Source organism: Watersipora subatra, chromosome 1 (assembly GCF_963576615.1).
Source record: "Watersipora subatra chromosome 1, tzWatSuba1.1, whole genome shotgun sequence".
Taxonomy (NCBI): Eukaryota; Metazoa; Bryozoa; class Gymnolaemata; order Cheilostomatida; family Watersiporidae; genus Watersipora; species Watersipora subatra.
The window spans coordinates 45,135,893-45,154,325 of NC_088708.1; the positions used below are offsets into that span (position 1 = coordinate 45,135,893).

Consider the following 18,433-nt stretch of genomic DNA (forward strand, 5'->3'; position numbering starts at 1 on the left):
ACAAAATTGCTATCTAATGCAAAGATTTGGCTTGACAAAATATTCCAACTTATTATGAAATATTATTCTATTTTGTCTTCCAATCATTTGAAACTGCTGAATTTGTGACTTTTTAGTAGTTCAATCATGTACCTTAGATTTCTAATAGTCCTGGTGTTTAAAATATTATTCATAAAATGTTACTATTGCTAAACAGTTTAAAGCATTTGTATTATATATTTGATAAATTTATTATTACACTAATATTCATCAATTATTCAAGTTATTAGGAAGAATCCATAACGACTCATGACATTATTGGAATACCTGGATATACGTGTGGTACAGGTGCAATAATTTTTATGCATACAATCTTCACTAATGATTTTACATCTATAATTCTACACAGGCTATGAAACCTTATAAGCTGTTTTCCTAAACACCTTTAAAAATCTTTGCTTAACAACTCTCTCGAGTTTGAATAGTTAGAGACTGTAGTTACTGATTGGAACTAGTTCTATTGTGCAGTGATGAACACCAGAGGGTTTTATAAAATGTGTGAATGAGGCAAATAAATTCCAGTTTTTCCTACTGCACAACTTTATAAAAGGTTTTAAGGCTCGTCATACTAACAGTGAGCTAACAGATACAAGTACATAATGTTTAGCATTACCGACAATTTTGTCGCCTAACGAAAGAAATTTTAGAACAAAATAGTAATTTACAACTATTCATTATACACATAAAACAATATACATCAACCTTCTTAAAGGTTAACTTGCAACAAAATTCCCATTACAATTATTTGGTATCAAAAGGTTCACCATGTTTTACTCTGTTGTGTTGTAGGTGCCAAATATGTGGAAATGGGATTACAAGCTCTTAAAAGCTCAAAAACAAAAGGCCGTCGTAGATTGGAATCTGTTTATTTATCTGACGTAGTCATTACAGCTTGGTTATTCTCTTGTCACGTGATGTGCTCACGTGAAATGAAAGGCCAATAAAAAGCTCAATATAAAACTTATCGTAACACTAGTTTATGACAAACACTTCGGGTTTTACCAAAGACCCCGTATCAAATATAGATGCTCGCTACTTTACAGTTTTGTTTCGGCCTGATCTAATTGTCAAGTCGTAGTCTGATCATGTGACCCAATACTTCACAAATATTTTCTGCAGCACTTTTTGATTATCACAGGTGACCAACAGGCTCGTCATGATTATCGGACAATGATATGTACTCCTTCGAGCTAAGGTTACAAAATTTAACGATTTTTAAGTTATAAGATATCAGTGCTAAAAGTGACAGCATTACATTGACGAGAAAATAGACGCGTAAGAACAATAGACATGGTTTTATTGAATGCATGAAGTATATTTGTGAAAATATTTCGACGAATGAGGTTGCATGAAAGTGTAAACAGAAACCATCTTGTAACAACTACGTCCCATTTGAGCCGTTTTGGAAAGAGAATCCAAATTACGGCGGTCTCGTGTGGTTGCGATTAACTGTTCGTTTTTTAGCTTTTTAAAAGCTTGTAATCGTATTCCCACATATTTTGCACCTAAAACACAACAGAGTATGACATGGTGAATCTTTTGATACCAAATAACTGTAATGTGAATTTTGTTGCAAGCCAACCTTTAAGTTTGATCGAACTACTTTGTAATTTTAATGAAGAAATACTTCTGTGAACTGGTTGTAGTAAACATATGTTTTGAGATCAGTCACTGATTTGCATTCCAAATTCTTTTGTGTATGAGAGTTTTTTCATCTAGATTCATAAAACTTTGAATTACTGTAATCGATACCGTCCAGCAGAAAAAGTTATCATTACGCCAGCCAACTGATATCTTGGCCAAACAAACACTCGAGAGCCCATGCAGTTGGCTCCTGCGCTACCTGACTAACAAGAATATGACTTGGCTTTGCTGGGCTAACGCAGAGATGGTTTGGCCATGATGGGCCAAAAGAAGAGATGACCAGCCCGGCTAAATGACTGGTTGGGTACCGGCTATCATCAAAGAAATTGGCCATGTTTCGAAAAGAAAAAGCCGATTTTACCGGTAAAGCGGGATTTGTCAGGACCCAACTGAGCTGAGCATAAAACAGTCTCAATGCAGACCGTTGGTTTTACTTGTTGCATGCTATATACTCGACTCATATATCTGCTCAATTGTTTTTATTTCATTATCCGAACAAATGGCTGAAATTAAGTGAAAAAGTAAGGGTGTAGTTTGACCGACCACTTTCTTCAGCATGAGGAGTACGAAGTTCTTCATGAATATAAACTTTGAGGGTTCTTTCACAATTTTAACAATTCAGAGAAAATTAGCTTTTTAAGTTTGATTTATTGTTGCTGCTGCTGTAAAAGCTATCTATCAAAATTTTGCATTCGCTTATGCTGGTGTAATGTTTTGGGCAACCGCCTTGAAAGCTGCTCCTAGCTCATTACCCCTGTTAACCTTAGTTGTGGCAATGATATACAGCCCCCCCCCCAAGGATAGCCGACGGCTCTCATATGGGCGGGGTGTAATGATGGAGCTCTGTTGGGACGAACCCCAACACGGCACCCGAACAAACAAATATGCTGAATAAAGCCCTAATAATAGCCCATAATATTTGTAAATTTACAAATATTATGAACAATAGTAGTTATTTTACTGATCTGTTGTTTTTATTTTGTTTTCAAATAAATATAGTTGCCCAATATTGTCACCATTATGATCAGTCAGTTGCCATTCGCAAGCATTCGTGACATTAATAGTCACAATCGTAAAATAGCCCAATTTCGGTTTTGTATATAGATTTTGAGTATGAAAACTACACTGCACAGCTTTGCCTGCTGTCCCATCTTATTGGCCAGGTAAAACAATGTGACAACGATAAAAGACTGTCATTTTATATTAGGGGTGGCAAAATATTAATCAAAAACTATGTAAAAAAAGGCCGTTGTTCGGGTAATTTCGGGTAAATTATATTCAACTTTAAGCATATACTACGACCTTTACCAATTTTAAAATTACTAAAGTAGATAATTTGAAATGTTTTATTTTGTATGGATCCATTATTTTGATTAGGTATTACCCCTACATTGTAGAAATTCAAGGTTTGCTATTGTAAACTGCGGGATCTACTGACTGAATGAGCTTATGAATCGATAACAGCGAGCAGTGTTTTCCAAAACCTAACAAGGCAACGCGACCGCCCCCCGAGAGTTGTGTTTGCTCCAAAACCCAGGCTAGCACAATCCTAACGGAGCTCCATCATTAAACCCCGCCAATATGATAGCCGTCTGCTATCTTTGGGGGCTGTATATCATTGGTTATTGTAACTGTCGAGTCCACGGATGTTGTTAAAGTGATACCCTACTAATCTAACATAAGTCTGGGTTTGTTTCCTTGAAACAAATACCAGGGTGTCGGGGTAACCTCCGGGGTAATCTGGATAAAGAAACAAAGACTATTTGTTGCGGCTAAAATGTATGTATTCATGATATGAAGGTCTAATCACAACCACCTTTTATACAATTTGGGCTCCTTATATATAAATTTCTATTCCAGGTAAAACTCGGGTAAAAGCTCACCCTGACATGGATAAGACCATAGAGTTATCTCCCCCTAGAGTGATAACTGTGCATTCAACAACACGAGCGTTTCCGGTGCCAACAAGGAGCGTTTAGGCCACGCCCCTTTTTTGTGCTAGTCAATCGTAGTGATCGACAGAACAATAGCGTCAGCCATGAGAATGATCATGAATTTCCAGTTAAGACAGTAATTATTGCTCATATTAAAGAAATGATGATTATAGTTTATTACTCTAATATATGCTTATTATTTAAAGCAATTCAATACCTACATGCATTGCAAAGGCACTGAATAGATGGTGTTAAGTAAGTGAGTTAATGCAATCAGTTACTCCAATGATATACAGCCCCCCCCCACATGGGGGGCTGTTTATCATTGGTTACTCATAGTCTCATAGATAAGATAGATAGTCATGCTGGGGTTGTATTACATTGGTGTGATGGGAAGCTAATCGACTGCCATCAACTGAAAGTATTGACATTGTATGGTGATAGAGTGATTCATTGTCACCTCAGTTCACAAACAGCCCTTGCATGTAATATTAGATTTCAATACATATCAATCAAATACATAGACTAGCTTGAAGCAAAGATGTCCACTAGTTAGTGGACATCTTTGCTTGATGTAAGCAAGCAAAAAGTTTGAAAGTTAGAGTGGCAAATGTTGTTATATGTTAGATAAAAATAAATTATACTTAATTATACTAAATTATAATTATTTAAAAATAAAATAAACTTTTTATTACTTTATTTATTAAATAAAGTAATAAAAAAGTAGTTGTGAATTACTTTATTGATTAATTATTAAATTAAAATTAAATTATTATTAAATAAAGTAATAAAAATTAGCTATGATTACAATAATTTTTTATTGTACATGTAATCATAGCTAAACAGATTATATTTAGCATTACTTGCTAATTATTTTACATTTAAACACATTTGCAGTTTCATTTTTCTTCTTAATTCATTTTAACAAAAAACTTCTTTCATGATATGAAGTTTAAAAGTGGTAGTTGTTTGAAAAAGCTTGAAAACATTTACCGTTGTTTTTATTTTCTCTCTTCTCTTCATTTATTTCAATTACACAAAACACTTTTCATAATATGTAGTTTGAAAGTTAAAGTGGTAAATGTTGTTATATGTTAAATAAAAATAAATTATACTTAATTCTACTAACTATAATTATATAAAAATAAAATAGACTTTTTATTACCTTATTTATTAAATAATTTTTCATTGTAATCATAGCTAAACAGATTATATTTAGCCATTACTTGCTAATTATTTTACATTTAAACACATTTACAGTTTTATTTTTTTTCCTAATTTATTTCAACAAAACACTTCTTTCATGATATGAAATTTAAAAGTTGTAGTTGTTTGAAAAAGCTTGCAAACCTTTAGAGTTGTTTTCTTTTTCCTCTTAATTCATTTAAACTGCTTAAAAATATTTTCTCATGATATGAAGTTTAAAAGTTAGAATAGTAAATGTTATATAAAAATAAATTTTCTGTCCAAATACTTTTTTATTACTCGGGCAACACCGGGTAGTACAGCTCATAGTTGATGGCAGTTGATTAGCTTCCCATCACACCAATGTAATACAACCCCAGTATGACTATGTATGTTATCTATGAGTAACTGCTTGCATTACCTTCACTTTCACTCACTATCTATTCAATGCCTTGGCAAGTCATGTAGGTATCAGGGATTACGTGTATGTCACAATTTCCATTTTCATAATTCATTTCCATATTGTTTCCATTTCCATATTATTTCCATTTCCATAATTCATTTCCATATTAATTCCATTTCCATAATTCATTTCCATTTCCATATTATTTCCATTTCCATAATTCATTTCCATAATTCCATTTCCATAATTCATTTCCATATTATTTCCATTTCAATAGCATTTCCATAATTCATTTCCATACTATTTCCATTTTCATACTATTTCCATACTTGTAAAATAAAATTTCCATATCCATTTCCCTAAAATTATGGAAATATTTATGTTTATGGAAATGAAAAAGTAAACATTTCCATAATATGTTTAGCAATCCCTGGTAGGTATTGAATTGCTTTAAATAATAAGCATATATTAGAGTAATAAACTATAATCATCATTTCTTTAATATGAGCATTAATTACTATCTCAACTGGAATTCATGATCCTTGTTTAACCCTTCTCATGGCTGATGTTATTGATCTAGTCAATCACTACGACTGACTAGCACAAAAAAGAGGCGTGGCCTAAACGCTCCTTGTTGGCACCAGAAACGCTCGTGTAGTTATCACTCTAGGGGGAGATAACTCTATGGATAAGACTAACAAGAGACTGTGTCGACTTTATTCTATTAAGCTATTCTATTGTTCATTTATTGGTTGTGGTACTCTTCTGAGTCAGCGGCTGTCGGATTCCATCACATTGGTACAAAGGTGAAAATGAAGCGCTGAAAATAAACAAATCACTGAAATACATCACATATATAATATATATCAATGTATATATTTCTCAAAGTATGTGGATACGTGTGTCATTTCGGCTATAGCTACAGCGCACACTGATAATTTTACAAATGCGGCCACGCGAACCATTATATTGTCTCTGTGGGAAGAGCCTTGACAATATCTCTCTGTTTGGTCAGCAACAGCTAGTTGCTAACCAAACTAGTTATATATATTTATATATATATATACATTTATATATTTATATGTACATACATATATATACATTTATATATTTATATGTACATACATATATATACATACACACACACATATATATATATATATATATATATATATATATATATATATATATATATATATATATATATATATATACATATATATACATATATATATGTATACGTTTTTGGACTTACAAAAATGATCTCTGACAATTGGGTACATTTTAACAAACATAATGGGATAGGAGCAACGCCAACAGTTTCATATGTTCATAATAAACAAAACTTATGCAACTTATTGCCAGGGACAACTAGAGTTATTTGCATTTCTAGAGGTGATTCAGTCATAGAAAATGCCTCAATTTCCATTTTTATAAAAAGAATTGAATGATATGAATCACACGCTGAGAAATCATGGGTATTTCACAACAACGAACCTTCTACAAAAAAGGATACAAGAAGCGTATTTGATGTAACCATAGACAGATATGACGTAGCTGAGACTTGCACACTAGTAGGTACATACTTACTGACATTACTACCTCATGAAGTTAGACACAACATTGGACTTTACAGAAACCATAGACGAGCAGCATGCAAAGCAAGGCCAAAAAGAACTGAAAACTTGAAAATAAATATGCTAAGTATTTAAGAAGCACTACTTAAAGATGACAATTTACGCAAACAAAAAGATGATTGACTTATTATATGTAACATTTGACCTAAGTACTGTTGACTATAGACTCTATACACAAAACCTGGCAATACCATATTATTATATGTCCATAATAAAACCACCCACCCAGCATACTGAAAACATACCCTAAAATATAAACAAAAACTGACAAGTATATCTTCAAAGAACAATTTGGCATTCAAAACACCATAGCAGCGATGCTAGAAGATAGTACACAAATATCAACTAGTGGCTACAAATATCAACTAGACTACAAAACTGAAAAACTTAACAAGAAAAACCGCCGGCGACACAAAAAGGCAATCTGGTACAATGCCAAATACAGTTCAAGCAAGAAAACCATTGTTGGCAAAAGCTTTCTCAACAGCAATAAAACAATGCTTTCTCAAAAACCACAATTTCTACCACATATTTAACGCGCAAACTTTTTAAGACTTAACTACTCCTGCATGCCAAACAAGAAAACCGACATAACAAAAGCATTCTCAGAAAGTCTTGAAAAAAAACATCTACAACTGAAAGACAATGGTAGACAAAAAACGAATGACCATTTGATGGCGATAGCAGAACAAAGAGCATGGTGTATCAAGCCGCAGTGACTAGAACCGATTACAACACTAACGAAACATATGTAAGACCGTGTGAAACCGGCTTTAAAGCTGCCATTCAAAGCAAAGCGCCATTCAGCAACGCAAGTAAAAGAAACCAAACTGGGCTTATCAAACATATTTGGAAATTAAAAGACCAAATGGTAGCACCGTAGCATACACTGTTAAATGGAAAAAAGTTAAACAATGTAAAGCTTACTCAAACACAAGCAAAAGATACATCGTTCACTTTTTTGAAAAGTTCATGACTATGTGCACGTTAGAACAATGCTTATTGAAAATAAGATTTTGCAGGCATGCTAAGAGTTATTTGCTCAGCCATGTCAAAGAAGGAAACTCTTAGGTGGTTCACATTTGTTGATGGCAATTACCCATTGATCAATGATATGTGGTTGATTAGTCATTTCAAGGCTGGGGCCACTTGTAATGCAAATTGATTTCGCACTGCATTTCCACTTCCACTAGTGAAATGCATAGTGGAATGCATGTATGTTTGGCTAGTGAATAGTGCGAAATAGCGAAGTGCAAAACTATATGAAAAGTGCATAGTGCGAAAAAGTAAAGTGCAAATGTTAATGAAAAATGAATAGTGCGAAATAGTTAAGTGCAAAATTATATGAAAAATGCATAGTGCGAAAAAGTAAAGAGCAAATGTTAATGAAAAGTGAATAGTGTGAAATAGTGAAATGCAAAATTATATGAAAAGTACATCGTGCAGTGCAAGTGGATTAACTTGAACCATAAAGTGCAAAGTATAAAGTGCAAATGGATTTCATGCTTGGAGAAAGTGCAAAGCGTGAAATGCAAGTGTATGATTCTGTCCTAATAGTGGATAGTGCAAAGTGCAACTGCATAAAGCTCCACCTTAAACTGCATAGTGCAAGTGTGCGGTGCAAAACCATGGCTGGCAATGCGCTTTAGTGCAGTGTGTCCAATATTCGCTAGTGGCCCCAGCCCTGAGTCATTCTCACACCCACTGGTAGCCATCTTGTATTCTATCTTTCTGAAATCATTACCTGATGGAAACGGATCTATGACTGTTTGAAACGGATCTGTAGTGATTAACTAACAGCTAAATACCCTTTATATTATACACTAGATGAATGCCTGAGTTACCCGGGTAGTAAAAAAGTATTTGCAAAGAAAATCTGTTTATTTAACATATAACAACTGTTACCATTTTAACTTTTAAACTAAATATCATGAGAAAAATGTTTTGAACAGGCCAAATAAATTAGAAAAAAAAATAAAACAACTGTAAAAGTTGTTGAATGTGAGAAATAATTAGCAAGTAATAGCTAAATAGAGTCTGCTCTGCTACGATTCCAATAAAAATGATTTGTTGATGATACAATACGAGCTGAGAAAACCAAATAATTGTGATTGTGCTAAGTTGTTAATAACAATTAGTGCAGTAAAAGTGTGTGTATAAAAGAAGGTTACTGTTGCAGCAGAAGCTATCCATCAGAACTTTGAATACAATGACACTGGTACCTCTCGATACCAGTACCTCTCAATGCTGGTATTAACATAAACATGAGATATCGGACTGTCTTTGGTTGGTACTTTGTTTGGTCATATAGAGAGAGAGAATGTAGAGGTCATTTCTATTTGAGATAATCATAGATATATAAACCATAAATCATAGATATAAATATAGATATATAAAGGTTTATATATCTATTTGAGATAATACAATCATCTATGAAAAAAGTATTTAGCCTTTACAGATTTAGCGATCGAACTTTAGGAAAGACCGGACATAGGAGTGTAACGAGACATTTGAAAAATTTCAAAAGCAAAGACAAATTTCAAAAATTAGTAATGGTAGCAAAAATTAGCTTTTAAAAACTTTCAAAAAGTTTACAAATGCAAAAGGTAATAGCAATTAATAATAAAATTGCACATTTAGCATGTGCAATCGTAAAAAAGGTATACAGTATATGGTAATAGCCATGGTAATGGTAAAAACGGCTTAGCCTTGTGGTTAGGTAAGTGTGGTTACACATTTGCTGTTGCAATCTTTGTGAGTTCCAATCCAGTAGGAAGCGCACTACTACTTTCTAGATTTTAACTGCTATAGCTGGACAGATGAACTACAAGTAACAAACTTTGAGAATTTTCCCACGACCAAACACGAGCGAAGCGATTGTTTGGGAGATTTATGATAAATGCATATGCGCACACTACTCCCAAAAATTATTCATCAACGGCCGTCGCAAACCCTTGTACCAAAATCTCATCAACAAATTTTACCATTTTTCAATGAAGTCGTTTAAGTATAATAACGGTACAAAACACATATAAACCTATTTAAATATGTTACCAAGCCTTTATTATTTGTAGAAAATTTCCTAAAATTTACCCATCTGATCGGATTATACATAAATATACAGATTAATTCGGCCTAAAATCGTTAGTAGTATGTAGAGAGCAGATCTACACACGTTTGCACTTAAAGTGAGATTTTGGGTACATTTTAGCCCGAGAACCTCGGAGAATGGTGTTGTCTGATGGAAAGTTTGGGGGGGTAGGTGTGTGAGTGTTGGGAGCTAAGGTTATGAAGTTTGAGAGGAATTGTGGGAAGGATGCGGTGCTGGTCGAGAGGAATTGTGGGAAGGATGACGTGAAGAGGGCGATGGTTTCGGGTTTCGATGCGATGGGTTTGGGATTCGGGTGTCGACGAGTTGAGCGATCGATCGTCGAATGGATGGGGTTGGGTTGGCGACCGGTGGGGTGAACGGTGTTATGTCGTTTCGGTTGAATGAACGCTGGATTAGTGGGGGTGAATATCTGGGACATCGAGGGCTGGTTGGTTTTCCGGAGTGGATCTCGCGGATTATCGAGGAGAGCGAGAGATTACCGGATGAGTGAGGAGGTTAATATCTGGGACACCGAGGGGATGATTTTCTGGAGATTGTTATATATTTGAAACATTGAATATATATGAGAAAGTGTTTATGTACAAAGTTATTTTTTTGAAGATTTGATGTTTTTGTAATGTTGAAGCTCTTGAATGGTTAAGAATCTTAAGGATTTTATTTTCGAGTTTTTTTGTATATATGTAAGATTGAAATTTGTTGGAGAAATTAATATGTTGAATGAAAGATCAGTTTTATTACAAAATTATTCACTTTAAAAGATATATTTATATGTATTATTCATTATTTTCCATCATCATTTCGTTTCAATAAAAATAAAATAGTTTATGTTTAACTTGAAATATATGAAAATGTTCAAGTAGATAGGTCACAATAAAGATAATATAGTATAAATGAAACATTGAATATATATAAGAAAATGTTCATGTACAATCTTTAAAACGAAGTTTGTATCGAGTTGTTCATCAATCACTCATCGTCATCGGAAATAGTTATGATAGCAGGATCCTTTTTGCATTGGTTCCAAACTCTCGTAAAATCTGCTTGCTTCTTCATGTCCCATGACTACTACATCGTAGTATTCGCGAGTATTGTGAGATGTTACTAGCCCCTTGTATATAATGATACCCGGATAATTCTCTTTCAACGAAAGGGCATACCTCGAAGGCATCGTTAAAGTTCCTTGAACTTCCTCTCCATCAACTTTGGTTGAAAATGCTACAGTTGGTACCACATCCACCTTGCCTTCAGCATCTTTGTATTCACTTGCTCCAACATTGTGATAGTAGAAAATAGATGGTGCTTTGAACTCCTTGAGATGACGAATCTCGAAATGTTGTATAAGTTTTTCAAAGTCTCTTCGTTCTCAGATTGACTAGAGTACGTTTTATGTCCGAGGGAGTTGAGGTTCCTTCTGTTACTCGTCTTAAGTCATGGTAACTTCCTTGTCCATTACCCTTAGGTTTTAATCCAAGATATACCATAATACTTGGATAAGACAGCGATCCATCTAGAAAGCGTTTTGGAGCAAATACAGCAGTAGATTTACTAATCCCATTTTCCACATAGTTGAAGTGAATGATACAGCACGCTCCATGGAACGAATGAGCTTCTTCCGTTTTTGTCACCTCCATAATCAATCCTACTGAAAGGTCTGTCATTCTCTGCAGTGATTTTGCTTCCATTAAAGTAGCCTTACTTAATGTTCTTAACTTGTCTGCCACATCTTTTGCCTTTTGCTCCAAATTCGTTTCGATTTGGTTGGATTTCTTCTTCTTCTTCGTTGGAGGAGTCGTGTTAGAAAGAGTTACAGGTGAAATTTTCTTTTTCGAGTTCTGAATATGTTTAGGGATATATCCATTTTGCTGGTGAGATATGGGAATCTACAATAGCATTGATTACAGTCAGACTACAATATACATTCAAACCAACTCATTCAATTAACTCCGAAGAACCAAATTCATCTGTTTTAATCTGAGTAGGGATATAACATACACTTTGCTAAGATATTGGAGTTTGCAATTGCAATGAATACATTCAGCCTAGAACACATAGTTACTACTCAGAAGAGAAGATTCATTGTAACATTCCTACATAACATCTAGATTGAATTTGTAGTACTTACTGTAAACCGTAATCTTTCGTTGAGATCTTGATAGAACTTTTCACGTAAGAGAAATCGACAAGCTTTTCGCTTCCGGTCGCTTATTTCCATTCCATGAGAGCAGTAACCCCATCGCTTCACACATTTATCTGCACATTGTAATCGTTCTTGAAATATCCTTTTTCTGTTGTCTCTGGTACTCATTGTGAAGTTATGAACTGAATTGAAAAGGCATATTCGCCCGAAGGTTTTATAACAAGTAGAAGTGTTGACGTGGTTCATTAATTTTGTGACCTAATGATATATATAAACAGATTTCGCGAAATTGAATTTCGCGAAATTCACTTTCACGAAATTCAATTTCGCGAAAGTTGACTATATAATATATATAATGTGTAATTTCGCGAAATTCACTTTCGCGAAATTGAATTTCGCGAAAGTTGACTATATAATATATATAATGTGTAATTTCGCGAAATTGAATTTCGCGAAATTCACATTCAGCTACAAGTACTCAGAATAAATAGTATATACATTCAGCTACAAGTACTCAGAATAAATAATATATGCATTCAGCTACAAGTATTCAGAATAAATAATGTATGCATTCAGCTACAAGTATTCAGAATAAATAATATATACATTCAGCTACAAGTACTCAGAATAAATAATGTATGCATTCAGCCACAAGTATTCAGAATAAATAATGTATGCATTCAGCTACAAGTATTCAGAATAAATAATACATACATTCAGCTACAAGTATTCAGAATAAATAATGTATGCATTCAGCTACAAGTATTCGGAATAAATAATATATACATTCAGCTACAAGTATTCAGAATAAATAATACATACATTCAGCTACAAGTTTCAGAGTAAATAATATATACATTCAGCTACAAGTATTCAAAATAAATAATATATGCATTCAGCTACAAGTATTCAGAATAAATAATACATACATTCAACTACAAGTATTCAGAATAAATAATACATACATTCAGCTACAAGTTTCAGAGTAAATAATATATACATTCAGCTACAAGTATTCAGAATAAATAATACATACATTCAGCTACAAGTATTCAGAATAAATAATATATACATTCAGCTGCAAGTATTCAGAATAAATAATATATGCATTCAGCTACAACTATTCAGAATAAATAGTATATACATTCAGCTACAAGTACTCAGAATAAATGATGTATGCATTCAGCTACAAGTACTCAGAATAAATAATATATACATTCAGCTACAAGTATTCAGAATAAATAATACATACATTCAGCTACAAGTATTCAGAATAAATAATGTATGCATTCAGCTACAAGTATTCAGAATAAATAATGTATGCATTCAGCTACAAGTATTCAGAAGAAATAATATATGCATTCAGCTACAAGTACTCAGAATAAATAGTATATACATTCAGCTACAAGTACTGAGAATAAATAATATATACATTCAGCTACAAGTATTCAGAATACATAATATATACATTCAGCTACAAGTATTCAGAATAAATAATGTATGCATTCAGCTTCAAGTATTCAGAATAAATAATATATACATTCAGCTACTAAATTTCCGTCGTGAGTCCAGTCTGTCAGGAATGTCTTTCTTCTATGATATTCATCGATCATTAAAGATTCACGTTCGTCGATGGATAGATTTTCATTAACATACTTGAGATAATCTTTTGGAGATTTCTGTTCAAGCTCTTTTTGTATACTCAGTGATATAAGTGAATTGTAATTATCTGGGTACTGAGGAATCGTCATCCTAGAATGATGAAATCAAATTGTAAAATATCTTCTCTGAAGTATATATGCATAGTCAATTTACATTCTAACTACATCATTCAGTTTTTTTATCTTACACTCAATAGAAAGTTCAGATTATTTAATGAATGTGTTTTCTGCTTCACTACTCCTCATTGAGATTTCCATACACAGTGAGATACAAAACCTACACTTCAACAAATTCACTTCACTTCAAAATCAGTCAAAATTGAAAGGGGGATTGAAAACTTGTATAATATTCGATGCAACATCATGATATCGTTCCGAAAAATCCTTAGTTGATGTCGTAAACATTTTCTGAATTTTTATTCGTTTGGGGATGAATGTATTTTGACATATCTTTTGAGGATTGAACTCTTCTTAAATAAAGTTGAACAAACTAAGCAGATATATTTATCAGTTGAAACGAATGATACAATTCTTTGTGAAAACTTGAACAGCTGTGAGGCAGAATTCCAGATGTAAAAGTTAAAAACTCATTTTACTATTCTCTCTACTATTATTCAATTATTAAAACTTTCCACCAATTAATTCTAAAACAACTTACCCCGTCTGATTTGCTCCACTCTCCTTCTGAATGGGTAGTTTTCGGATAGATTTCCTCTCTATATTCAAAGTTCAGAGAGATATAATCCAAACTTCTGAGAGAAGATTATATGTAGATATCCAAAATTTGAGATATATAATCCAGTCAGTCATAGAAATATTTCGAAGATCTGAGAATATCGACTTTTGTTTACGTTTTGACTACAACAATACGGTGGACTGCTCGAGCCGTCATTAGTTAATAACAGAGAATGTACGTATCGCCTCTACCCTATCTATCTCATTGGAATGATGTAATTTTCCTGTTCATCAAGAAGAGACGAATCTTAAAATGGAATCCAAAACTTGAAAAACTTCTCAGTTGCTATCTATATGATGTAACCAATGACAAAAGTTGAACGACAAACGAATTGAATATTTTCGAATAATTACAAAAAAAATTCACTCATTCAAATATTCCCCCAACTAATCCAAATAACACCAGAATCTACTCGCATCACATTCTAACTGATATCTTCAAAATATGGAAAAGACTGTGAAGTGATATATAATACACAATCTTTCGATAAAATCATGACAAAATACTTTTGGTAAAGAGAACCCTGTTATCATTCATCAATCTTTGAGAGAATAAATGATACATACTACATTTATTCAAAACAATACATATATTCATTTTCTTTATATTCTCTTCAAAACGAATACTTACCTATACCTACCTTAGTACAATTCCTCCATCTGTCCATTGGGCCTTCTTTTTTTTGCTCATCCCTCTATTTACTGGGCAAGAGACTGTTATGGAATGGTTAAGCCAAACCAAACAGGAGAATTCCATAGGCAAGCCTAGGAAAACACTCAGGTCGATTGCCAAGGCGCTTGTCCACACGACAGCCTGAACACAGCGACACTCAACGAACTTAATCGCGAGTAGCCGGCTAACAGAATTCTAGCTGAAGCATACAAGCCTTATGGTATCAACGCTCGATTGCCCCAAAATCTCAATCTGTATATAAGTAGGCATCAGGAGCAGGACTAAGTGATGAAAAGGAAAATTACACTGAGCAAGCTTCTTATACAGAGTATTGAAGAATAGTGGCGTATCCAACAGAATCAATGAAGCGAAAATAGTAAACAGATTTTCGCGAAATTGAATTTCGCGAAAGTGAATTTCGCGAAATTACACATTATATATATTATATAGTCAACTTTCGCGAAATTGAATTTCGCGAAAGTGAATTTCGCGAAATTGGATTTCGCGAAATTACACATTATATATATTATATAGTCAACTTTCGCGAAATTGAATTTCGCGAAAGTGAATTTCGCGAAATTGGATTTCGCGAAATTACACATTATATATATTATATAGTCAACTTTCGCAAAATTCAATTTCGCGAAAGTGAATTTCGCGAAATTGGATTTCGCGAAATTACACATTATATATATTATATAGTCAACTTTCGCTAAATTGAATTTCACGAAAGTGAATTTCGCGAAATTCAATTTCGCGAAATTACACATTATATATATTATATAGTCAACTTTCGCGAAATTCAATTTCGCGAAAGTGAATTTCGCGAAATTACACATTATATATTATATAGTCAACTTTCGCGAAATTGAATTTCGCAAAAATTACACATTATATATATATTATATAGTCAACTTTCGCGAAATTGAATTTCGCGAAAGTGAATTTCGCGAAATTGAATTTCGCGAAATCTGTTTATATATATTATTAGGTCACAAAATTAATGAACCACGTCAACACTTCTACTTGTTATAAAACCTTCGATCGAATATGCCTTTTCAATTCAGTTCATAACTTCACAATGAGTACCAGAGACAACAGAAAAAGGATATTTCAAGAACGATTACAATGTGCAGATAAATGTGTGAAGCGATGGGGTTACTGCTCTCATGGAATGGAAATAAGCGACCGGAATCGAAAAGCTTGTCGATTTCTCTTACGTGAAAAATTCTATCAAGATCTCAACGAAAGATTACGGTTTACAGTAAGTACTACAAATTCAATCTAGATGTTATGTAGGAATGTTACAATGTATCTTCTCTTCTGAGTAGTAACTATGTGTTCTAGGCTGATTGTATTCATTGTAATTGCAAACTCCAATATCTTAGCAAAGTGTATGTTATATCCCTACTCAGATTAAAACAGATGAATTTGGTTCTTCTGAGTTAATTGAATGAGATGGATTGAATGTATATTGTAGTCTGACTGTAATCGATGCTATTGTAGATTCCCATATCTCACCAGCAAAATGGATATATCCCTAAACATAGTCAGAAAAGGATGGAAGAATTTGCTTCTTCAGTAAGTATTACATGTATTTATTTCCTTAGTTCAACTGAATGAACTAATTTGTCTGAATGTTTTAGTTTTACTATAAGTCCTATTTTGTCATAGTCTGTCTGTATGTCCTATTGGGATATTCTTTCAGAAAATACAACTTTTCGAGACTCGTCATCTCAAGGAGTTCAAAGCACCATCTATTTTCTACTATCACAATGTTGGAACAAGTGAATACAAAGATGCTGAAGGCAAGGTGAATGTGGTACCAACTGTAGCATTTTCAACCAAAGTTGATGGAGAGGAAGTTCAAGGAACTTTAACGATGCCTTCGAGATATGCCCTTTCGTTGAAGGAAAATTATCCGGGTATCATTATATACAAGGGACTAGTAACATCTCACAATACTCGCGAATACTACGATGTAGTAGTCATGGGACATAAAGAAGCAAGCAGATTTTACGAGAGTTCGGCACAATGCAAAAAGGATTCTGCTATCATAGATATTTCCGATGACGATGAGTGATTGATAAACATCTCGATACAAACTTCGTTTTAAAGATTGTACATGAACATTTTCTTATATATATATTCAATGTTTCATTTATACTATATTATCTTTATTGTGACCTATCTACTTGAACATTTTCATATATTTCAAGTTAAACATAAACTATTTTATTTTTATTGAAACAAAATGATGATGGAAATAATGAATAATACATATAAATATATCTTTTAAAGTGAATAATTTTGTAATAAAACTGATCTTTCATTCAACATATTAATTTCTCCAACAAATTTCAATCTTACATATATACAAAAAAAAACCGAAAATAATTTCCTTAAAATTCTTAACCATTCAAGAGCTTCAACATTACAAAAACATCAAATCTTCAAAAAATAACTTTGTACATAAACACTTTCTCATATATATTCAATGTTTCAAATATATAACAATCTCCGGAAAATCAACCCCTCGGTGTCCCAGATATTAACCCCCTCACTCATCCGGTAATCTCTCGCTCTCCTCGATAATCCGCGAGATCCACTCCGGAAAACCAACCAGCCCTCGATGTCCCAGATATTCACCCCCACTAATCCACCGATAATCCGCGACGATTCGGCCGACTAATCCGCAACGATTCCCCCGACTAATCCCGCGATAATCCACGTTTAATCGGATGACTCATCCCCCACTAATCGGATGACTCATCCACAGATAATCCGCCGATTACGCCGGGAGCGGATCCATACCCCCTCGAATTCAACCCCCTACTCTACACCACAATTTCCCCCCAAACCCCAACATCTCATTCAACTCCACGCAATTCAATCTACACCCCTAGCCAATTTAATTCGCAACCCCCTTTTTCTATCCCCCCGCTGGATCCGTCACTTTTTTGTGTAGATCTGCTCTCTGCATACTACTATCGTTGTTAAAACTTGACAAGCCTTATTTTTATCAAAATTATGACCGGCGGACGAAACGCCGAGCGACAGGGAATAGAACCATTAAGTCGTGGGCATTTCACGAAAAAGCTGTGCACATTTCACCAGTCTATAGCATTGTCCAATTGCCGAAGATTTCTGTAATTAACATAGAAGTACTGAAAAGCAATCGTTTCTTTTTGCCGATTTCAAAGTAACTGACATTTTGGACACTTTTGAGTACTTTGGTATTCCAACTGATGTCCAAAGCGGTGAAAGTAAAGG

At 33.7% G+C, this 18,433-nt stretch overlaps 1 protein-coding gene across 1 annotated transcript; it reads left to right on the forward strand.

Annotated features, from left to right (window-relative positions):
* The first annotated feature begins 16,334 nt into the window (after positions 1-16,334).
* On the forward strand, positions 16,335-17,340 carry LOC137388188 (uncharacterized). The gene is made up of 3 exons (XM_068074695.1): positions 16,335-16,424; positions 16,667-16,741; positions 16,869-17,340. Exons 1-3 carry the CDS (start codon positions 16,335-16,337, stop codon positions 17,241-17,243), a joined length of 540 nt encoding a protein of 179 aa, XP_067930796.1. The 3' UTR covers positions 17,244-17,340.
* The last annotated feature ends 1,093 nt before the right edge of the window (positions 17,341-18,433 follow it).

Coding starts and splice junctions, on each gene's coding strand:
- LOC137388188 (XM_068074695.1), top strand. CDS start 16,335: ATGGAAATAAGCGACCGGAATCGAAAAGCTTGTCGATTTCTCTTACGT. Junction 16,425..16,666: donor ACGAAAGATTACGGTTTACA/GTAAGTACTACA, acceptor ATGCTATTGTAG/ATTCCCATATCTCACCAGCA. Junction 16,742..16,868: donor TGGAAGAATTTGCTTCTTCA/GTAAGTATTACA, acceptor ATATTCTTTCAG/AAAATACAACTTTTCGAGAC.